The sequence below is a fragment of the Rhineura floridana genome, chromosome 8, assembly GCF_030035675.1.
Source record: "Rhineura floridana isolate rRhiFlo1 chromosome 8, rRhiFlo1.hap2, whole genome shotgun sequence".
Classification (NCBI taxonomy): Eukaryota; Metazoa; Chordata; class Lepidosauria; order Squamata; family Rhineuridae; genus Rhineura; species Rhineura floridana.
In genome coordinates this window covers 109,825,604-109,834,955 of record NC_084487.1, presented here as the reverse complement: position 1 = coordinate 109,834,955, position 9,352 = coordinate 109,825,604, and the positions used below count along the sequence as shown (strand labels likewise).

The 9,352-nt window shown below is 36.6% G+C and overlaps 1 protein-coding gene across 2 annotated transcripts in view; it reads right to left on the bottom strand.

Annotated features, from left to right (window-relative positions):
• Positions 1-361: 361 nt before the first annotated feature.
• NAMPT (nicotinamide phosphoribosyltransferase) overlaps positions 362-9,352 on the bottom strand; it is a 35,744-nt gene continuing 26,753 nt past the window's right edge. For both annotated transcript variants that reach the window (XM_061640389.1, XM_061640390.1), the window contains exons 8-11: positions 7,117-7,236; positions 5,377-5,517; positions 5,120-5,254; positions 362-3,019 (exon numbers count right to left, since the gene is read on the bottom strand). In XM_061640389.1, the coding sequence (XP_061496373.1) occupies positions 2,906-3,019; positions 5,120-5,254; positions 5,377-5,517; positions 7,117-7,236 (510 nt within the window). In that variant the 3' untranslated portion in view covers positions 362-2,905. The remainder of the gene's footprint in view (positions 3,020-5,119; positions 5,255-5,376; positions 5,518-7,116; positions 7,237-9,352) is intronic.

Here is a 9,352-nt window from a genome sequence, read left to right as displayed (position 1 = left end):
AAAGCAGTTTAAGCAGACAACATTTTCAAAATTCTCTCTTGAGTAGACCTTTCAGGAAGCACATTAATGCTCAGCTTCCTCGCCCAATGATCTCATACCATGAAAGCAAATGTGCTCCATACATGGGAATCCATTTAGTGCTATGTGGTGTCAGCTTGATCATAGATCTTGACTAACCAAGAGAGGGTCATGCTGCATGTTAAAATATATTGTCAGTTTCTGGAGAATAAAGTGGCCCCCAAGAGTACAGCAGCTGGCCATCCCTGGTTTACAGTTTCATACTTTCCCTCTGAAAGTAATTTCACAATCAAAAAGCACAAGACTGAAATAAAATCAAATAGCTATATGTTTTACTACTCGAACTAAAACTTTATTTCCATGGTTTATTACATTTCTCTTTGATGCCAAGCACATTTTGACTAAAACAAGATTTAGGTGAAGAATACTTACTTGGCTAAGCAGGTTAAGAAGGAATGTAAAACTAGATAAAATTCTGTTTATGGTTTGAATTTTGGCAAACAATAAATACATCTCAAATCTTCCAAGATGGATTCTTTGCTATAAAAAGATTTCATATCAATTTCATAATCATTCCTCTGAGAAAAAAATAGTCATAAAAATAATTTCTTATGTTAAATACAGGTTATAAATAAATTAAACACAAAAAGCTTCCCAATTGCCATTTTTAAATACAAGTACTGTACTATAATGAGATGGGAGCTAACCCTACAAACTTAATTGCTTAAACCAAACCCAAAAATGCTGCTTGTCTCTGCATGGAAGAATTAGGATATTTAAGGTTCAAGCTCTATAAAGTTGTACCCAGCACCAAACTACTTGGTGTTTCAGATTTCAACTGTCTTAACACTAAACCTTGGTAACAGCTCAGGATCCTTCAACTAGTATAAGTGAGGAAATTTAGTGTTTTAATAAAAAAAAAAAACACCTGCCCCTCCCAGAAATACCTAGAAACCAAACGTCCAGGGAACTCATGGTGCATAAAAGAGTGCCTCTCCATTACCTTCAAGTATAAAAATATCAGTTAAGTGGGAAACTTACCAGATTTCTTGTACTACTTATCATAAGTTCATTCCTCAGTACATTGTGGAAGAGTTTTAAGTCTTGCTCACCTTTAAATAGAGTTTTTGAATTTTTCTGACCAAGGCAAACCAACTGCAGTTATCACGGTAAGGAAATTTCTAGGTATGAAAGTCACTGTTCCGAGAACAAACCAAACCACTGCTTTCAATAATACAGTAAACCTTGTTACACAAAATAGATTGTTGAGACTCGGCCTAAGTAGCTTAATACTACATCTGGGAAATTAAATATGTTTCATAGCAGGAATATTAAAATATGGCTATTCAAACTTTTTAAAAAAGTATATTAACTTGATTTTCTCCATTTTGTTAGAGCTCTTCTGGACCATTTCCCAGACAATGTTTAACCGACCTATACAGTGATCAGAGATTTTATCCTTCACCAGAGGTAACAAACTAAAATAACGTTGCTTCCTCTAGAAAGACTAACAGGTCCATGTCTTCTAGCAACCATCCTGAAGTATGGCTGTACACCTGAGAACTTGATACAGCATGCAAGTCATTCATTAACCAACTTGTTCTTTAGAAATAAATTCAAAGCATGTGTAGAAAGTGAATCAAGTGCAGTCATGAAAAGAGTACGTTTCATCACCTTAATATTTAAAATAGTTAACCTCTGCATAGTGTCCCCTATAGGGGAGGCTACCAATGTAAAAGGAGTTTGGCTAGTATAATGTTTTATTAAAGTTGTTCAACAAAAAATAGTTAAGATGTCTACACAGTTCAACATCCAGTCTGACAAAAAGGCAAAATCAAAGATCAAAATACAAAATAAGTAAAAAAAGTGCACAACTAAGATCAGTATTTTGCTTTGAAATCTGTCACAATATATGTAAAAATGAATCCAGAAGTGTAGTTACTTTAATACATCACTTCCATACCTGTCAATATTTTACATATATGTTCTGTAGAGGAAGAAAATCCCTTAGAAGCACTATGGTCAGACCTCCTGCATGTTTACTTGGAAATAAGTCCCATGGATTTCAGTGGGACTTATATCCAGGCTAACTGCAGCCTTGCTCTTAGAATACTGAGGTCCACTTGGCAATCTTTGTTGCAGTAAGAGGTCCTTCCACATTTGGCATTCCATTTATATCTCTTGCTCTCTAACAAGGCCTGTGTGTTTATATATTTTTACAGTACCTCACCAAGAACAGCTGTTTAGCTGTCAAATGACAGGTAGCTACAATGAACAGTGAAGTCCCTCCTTCTGTGGGATCTGAGGGAGCTATTCTGATTAAAAGTCTCAAATAGTACAGCTGTCACAATAAAACTTAAGACCATGTTTTATTTGCTGATCAATGGACAAAAAGGCAATGAATTCCCCCACCCCAAAATATTTCTTTGAAAGTCTGTGCTCATAAAAATCACGAAAAGTTGGAAAGACATAATAATTGAACCTTTTAAATATATTTTACACAATCTTGTTTGTACAAAAATACAAGTTAAATATAAACATAAAGCAATGATATTTTTATGCAAATCTGTTTGTGGTATGTTTCTCTCTCTCTCTATTTATATGTATAAAAAGTCTCAGCTCTGTCTCATTAGTAATGAGATCAATACCACATTGAATCACTACTGGCAAAGGACCCTTAGAAGCACATGTTTTACACTGCAAGTATTTCCCCAATTCCATTTTTTCTAAAGACTGGCAAAAGAAAAGAAGAAAGAGGGCAGTGATGTCCATAAACCAACAAATAATTTGGCTATAATGTGGCAAACACAAACACACAGATCTGTACAAGAAATCATTAGCTACGCAGTACATAATTGTTACACAGATACAAACATGGAATGAAACTTTAGTGAGATGCCATTGTCAGTTCACTATTCTTCAGCTTGGCATTTTTTCTTACTTCATCAAATGAGTAAGATTTTGTTACTGCGCCGTTCTTAAACACCGTATGAAGGAGATCCTGCAAACAAGACACCATTTTCTTTCAGTTTCAATAAAATAGTATTTCACCTGTCAATATGTCAAGAAGTCTACTCTGGCACACATGGACTCTAACACAAGGCAGTTCCTAATACACTGTATTAAAAGAACCTGGTTACACATTTCATTCATCATGTCCAAACTCAGCCACACAGAAGCCAAGGTCTGACTGTGAGGAATTTGAAGTCCTCCAAAGACCAGCAGGAAAGATGGGGGAGGGCATATATTTTATTATGTCTATATGTTTTTTTAAACTGTTGGTTTTATACTTTGATGGTTTTATTACATCTATATGTTTTTAAAGTCTGTTGATCTATATTTTAAATGAATGTTTTATATTATTTTATGTAAACTTAGAGGTATATAAACCTTTGTTAAACAAATAGACAAAACATCCTACCTTTTAAAATAACTGTCTCCAGAGATTGAGAGTGGAAGGGTATGGACAATTGGCTACTAAAGAAAAGGTAATATAAGTAGTGGAATACATCTATATTTGCTTTTTATGTTATTAATGTAATGCGTAGCTAGGCTCTTAGGCATACATCTAGCAGATTCTATTTCAACTGGGCTACTCAAACTTGGCAAAGCTAGTGTTTTAACTCTGAAGTAATCAATTTACATATCTCCCAACATGGCATTTACATTTAAGTTTAAACCTATATTAAAAGAGAACTATGGCCTGATTCACTTACACACCCTCAAGTGTCTTATCCTTTTATGACCCTCCGCCTAAGGTGTGAACTACTCTAACTGAAAACTATTGCACTGGAATGGACGTTGGCTGATATTCAAGTTCTCTCTGGTGTTCACACATTTATATAAGCACCAAATTAATGAACACTGATATGTTACCTTTATAATTTGTATGACTGGTACAGTGCTACCTGAGGTGTACCCAAACACAAGACATGCATAATCTACAATATGAACATCAGATAATGCATGGAGTTATCAAGTGGAGAAATGCTGCATTTTAAGGGCATATATTTCTCCACTTCCAAAAATGTGTGTGTGAACAAAAACTCAGTGAATGAAATTTTTAGTCTTGATGGTCCTCTGTGACTATTGACATGCTAGTTACTATGTGGATGATAGGTTGGTATATTGGGGGAGCTTTACAACACAACAACAGTAAGACTTAAATTGTGACAAACTCTGGTATATATGGAAAACAATAAAATACAATAAATTTATGAATACAGTAGGGCCCCACATGACAGGTTACGTTCCAGGCCCATGATGAAAAATGAAAACCACCGGAAAGTGGGGGCCTACTGAATTCCAGCCACCACGCTCCAGCTGACAGCGATCAGCTGGAGCATGTGAGCTCCCCATGCTCCAGCTGATCGTGCACTACAGCTCATCAACTGTAGTGCGGCGGCTGGAGCTCCCCATGCTCCAGCTGATCACCCCACTGGCGCCACCGTACTAGCAGAATGCCAAAAAGCAGCACGCCAAAAAGCAGGACCCTACTGTAAAGAACTTACAGTAGCACCTGTAGAAATGAGAGGAAACATGGTTTTCAAAGCAATGTGTTCAGCATGCTACAAAAATGCTACATTTATAAGACCCAGGGGTTCGAATCGCCAAACAACCATGCAGTTCACTGGGTGACCTTGGGCCAGTCACTGCCTCTCAGCCTCAGAGGAATGCAATGGTAAACCGCCTCTGAATACCACTTACCATGAAAACCCTATTCATAGGGTCACTATAAGTCGGAATTGACTTGAAGGCAGTCCTTTTCCATTTTTTAAAGAAATAAAAGCAGAATCTCTGGAAATCACTGAAATCTACAGTTTGCTCAGTTTCTAGTCACTGGGGTATGAACCCATGTTCCAATTGACATGCCATTTCAATTTGTCTTTACAATTACTGGATAAAGTGATTCTGCTCTGAGTTTATAGTTTTCTAAAGCACTGCAGTAAGCTACACATATCCCTCATATTTTTAAGATTAAGGAAAATGAAATTATTTCTTAAGAGCAATATCCAACTAAGTCATAGCAGCCCCATTAAAATCCATGGCCTTGTGTTTATTAAGTATGACTAACCTTGACTTAGAGTTAAAGAATACATACCTGCCCATATTCCTCAAGATCCCCCTTGCCTTCTTCTAGTGTAACAAAGTCTCCATTTGGTGTCCTGTGTAACGATAACCTGCCTTTTTTTGACCTTTTATTAGGATCAGCTACAGGATCTTTAAAGACATTTACCTAAAATTCAGAATAAAATATGCTGTAATCATTCTCCTTCCAAAATGAGCATACACACTGAAGAATGAAATCAATGGGTTCATTCCCCCCCCAATTTAAAATCTACATTTAAAAGAACATACCCCAAGGCCATTGGTCACCACATAACTGCATTTGAAAGAGCAATTCAAGAGATCCCTAGTTAATTTCTGCAATAAAGCTCCACCAGATCCAAATGCAATATTTTCAATACTCCATTTCTTTTGTTTCATTCCTTCCACCATCTGATAAGAGATAGAAAATATATTAAGGGCTGAGCAAACAAGACTCATTTTCCATATTATGCATTTACCACAGTGTTCTTTTACAGACAAAGTGATTCTTATGGGAAGAGTAACTTTAGGCTATTTAAGAATAATCAATAATTAGAACAGCCTCTGAATTTATTCTTTGAAAATCTCACGTTAATGTAGTTGCCAGCATCTGCTACAAAAGACGACAGGGATTCCAGTAATGACCTCCAATGTTACATCTAGTTTGATCATAACTCATTGTTAGAGCAGTTTCTGATCCGGAGAAAATTAACATCAAGGGAAGCAATTTAAATTCTGTCATATTTTTGTTTTAGACAGCTTATGTACTGTAGCTTCTGAGCCTCTAGGATATAATGGGATAAAGTTTTAATATTGCAAGGTAGTATTGCCCCCTCTAAGTGTTAAATTTCTCGGAACACAGGTAGAACCTCTTTACCTCCTTTTGGTGATAGGGATGGAGGATTATAGGCCAAATTTTATCAAAAATTGTATATTTCTACTAGTCCCCTTTTAGGCCTTAAAACTGTTTGGAAAAATGAGTTGCATGTCTCGGTTTATGTCCAAGAATGGTTCCTGAAGTTTTCCTACAGATGGTATTGCACACATTTACAGAATTCCTGTATAACCTCTAGAATGAATTCAGGTTGTTGATGTTGCTGTGGGTCAAAAGGAACTTTTTTCCACTTATGGTGTGACTGTCCGCCTGTGCAACATGTGTGAAATGCAGTTTATTTGGGCTTTCTCATCTTTTTGATTTTACAGTTCTTATGACTCCTCATTTGTTATTGTTCAACCTCTGGGACGCTCATATGAAAATATTTGGTTCACAAGAACTTTTAACATGTATGTTGACCTCTGCCAGACTCTCTATAGCACAGAAGTGGAAGACTGCACAAAATTTGGATATACATCTTTGGTATAAAAACTATGGAACTTAAGCTATTTCAGAAAGAAATTCACACAATTTGAAGGTCTCTACAAGTAAAGAGAACCCTGAGAACCTTTATGCAGGACTTTATTTCTTATGTTACAGTTAATAACACCTTAAATTCCCTTCTAGCACCAATGTACAAAATATGTGATGATACTACTTTGATAATGATTCTCTGTACTGAATAGTGTATATTCATCATAGTAATGCATTTTGATATTTATTATGTTTATTTGGTAATGTTTATTTTGTTGTTTGTTTATTCATTTAATAAAAAACTTGAAAAAAGAAATTGTATGTTACCATTCAAAATTTCTGCATTTGTTTACAAGCTGTTTCACTCTGAAGTGCAAGTGTTCATATTCGAGATACAATTCACCTAACTGTTAGTTACTAAAAGTATCGTTAAGGTCACTAGTTCAGAATGTTATACATTATGCTTTTTTGTGATGAACTTTTAGGGAGGAAATGAAAAAACAAAACATTTTTATTTTTATCTTATATGTGTGCTGATTATTTCCTCAAGTTTTTAAGAAAAAGGTTTGGGAACAATATCATGAATGAAGACAAGTTCTTCACATATTTCTAAGGTCTGATTTAATTGCTACTTGACATCAGTCATTGATAAAAAGTCTCACCTCTTGCAATGTATTGATATCTACACCATCTCCTTGAATAATTCTGAGGTAAGGAGGCAACACTTTATAGCCTTTTTCATTTTCTGTAATAGGGAACTTCCCTCCTAGAATTTCTAAAACCTGCAGAAAACAAAGTTGACCAATTTAGCCCATTACTCCATTAAATAAGCCAGTTCAATAATACAAATATGTGAGCCGTTTGAAACAAAGCTGTATGCTTCACGAATTTGCAAAAGGAAAAACTGAAATGATCTCAGTCACTACTGAACCATACTTGAACTATACTTTGAAGGAAACCTTAAGGAAGGACCATAGCTCAGTGGTAGAACACATGTTTTGCATGTAATCCCTGGGACCTCTAGGTAAGGCTAGGAAAGCCCCTAGCACCACCTGAAACCCTGGAGAACTGCGGCCGCTCAGTGTTTAGACAACACTGAATTAGATGGACCAGTGATTATGAGATGATATAGGGACGTTTACTATGTTAAGAAACAGAGACCAGACTGGGATATTACTAAAAGCCAATTAAGTTTGAAGTGCCGGATTCTCAGTAGGAAATTTCCAAAAAGTGGCTGTCTTGTTTGCTTAGGATCAAGCCTAAACTAGCATCAGCATACTTGTTTGCACTGCATTGTGGAATGTCCTCAAAGAGGTTCATCAATATTCTTGTGACATTTAGATACCACTAAAATCTATTCTGTTGGCTAGATGGGGAGAGGAAAATGCTTGTATTTTGTTGGTGTTCCTATTTCAGGCTTTAATATTAATTATTCTGTTTATATGAAATTGTTTTAAATTTATATTGTGAGCTGCTTTGATCAACTGAAGAAAGGTGGAGTTTATACAAATAATATATGTACGAATTCATAGGTTGCATGGTCCTGCTCAGAGTAAAGTCACTGAAATTAATGAACTTAATTTGGTCATGTCTATTAACTTCAACAGATCTACTCTGAGTAGAACTAGCATTGAACACCACCCAAACTTTGCTGGAGGAGGAGTTTGTTGGGACAGTATGCCCCCGATTTCTACCTGGAACTAATCTCATTGGTGCTCCCTCCCCTCCAAGTACTTTAAAAGTCAAGTGCATTAGAGGTGCAAGCCTTTGAAGCTTGGGACACAGGGAATGTGAACTCCATCGAAGGATTGTGGGATCTTCTCTGCAAGCAATCTGCATCCCCAGGGGAATCTTATCCCATGCCTGCAGAAACAGTCCAGAATAATGGAATCCTTCAGGGGAAGAAAGCAAGCTAGGACTAAAGACACTCAGGCACTTTGTAAAAGAATGGCAGACTCTCCTTTGAGAATAAGCTTCCCATTCTTAAAACAACCTGCTGATATGGCCTATGTAGGGGCAGATGTAGAAGAGCTGAAATATTTTCTGCCACCTTATGTACTGATCTTTGATTGAAATAAATTATTCATTCATTCATTTGCTGCCACCATCCTCTGGTAAAAAGGTGTTTCTGCCTCACAACCTCTGCTACTGGTACAGCTGATGTACCCTTACTACTTGATTCTTGTTAAGTCAGTGTCTCTTGACTGGACAGTTAGTTGAATATTTGTTATAGTGAGGAATGTGCAAAGCTTATTACTTCCTACAAAGCAAATTGACGGCTACCTGCTAAGGCAGGGGTGGGGAACCTTTTTGGCTCCATGGACCAGATCCTTATCAGGATCTGCCTCTCAGACCAAATTCGACAGGTGGGCAGCTCCGTCCATCTGTTAATCACATTGCTTCATTATGACATTGCATGACTGGTAGCCGAGTGGGGATGCCCACCAGTCAAAAACCCTTTTACTTCCCTTACGTCTCTCTGATCGGGGACTTAAAGGGGAAGGTTGGGAGACTTGCAGAAGCCTCTTCCAAGTTTCCCTCCTCCCCCTTTAAGTCTCCTTTCCTGGAGACTTAAGGGAAGCAAAAGGGATCTGGCCCATGGAGCCAAAAAGGTTCCCCACTCCTGCTTTAGCAAGTAGCTATCAATATTATTATTATTATTATTTTTAACAACAACAACAATAAAATTTATACCCCGCCTTATGGCCAAAAGGCCCTCAAGGCGGCTTACAAAAACACAAATATAACAACACATCATAATACATCAATACAATGATGCAATTCTCAAAATTAAACAACAAATAACATTATTAAAAGAAAAGAAAAGAAAAAACATTTAAATGTGTCACAATAAGAGAACTGCATTCAGCCAGGTTTTTTATACTAGATATGCTCTGC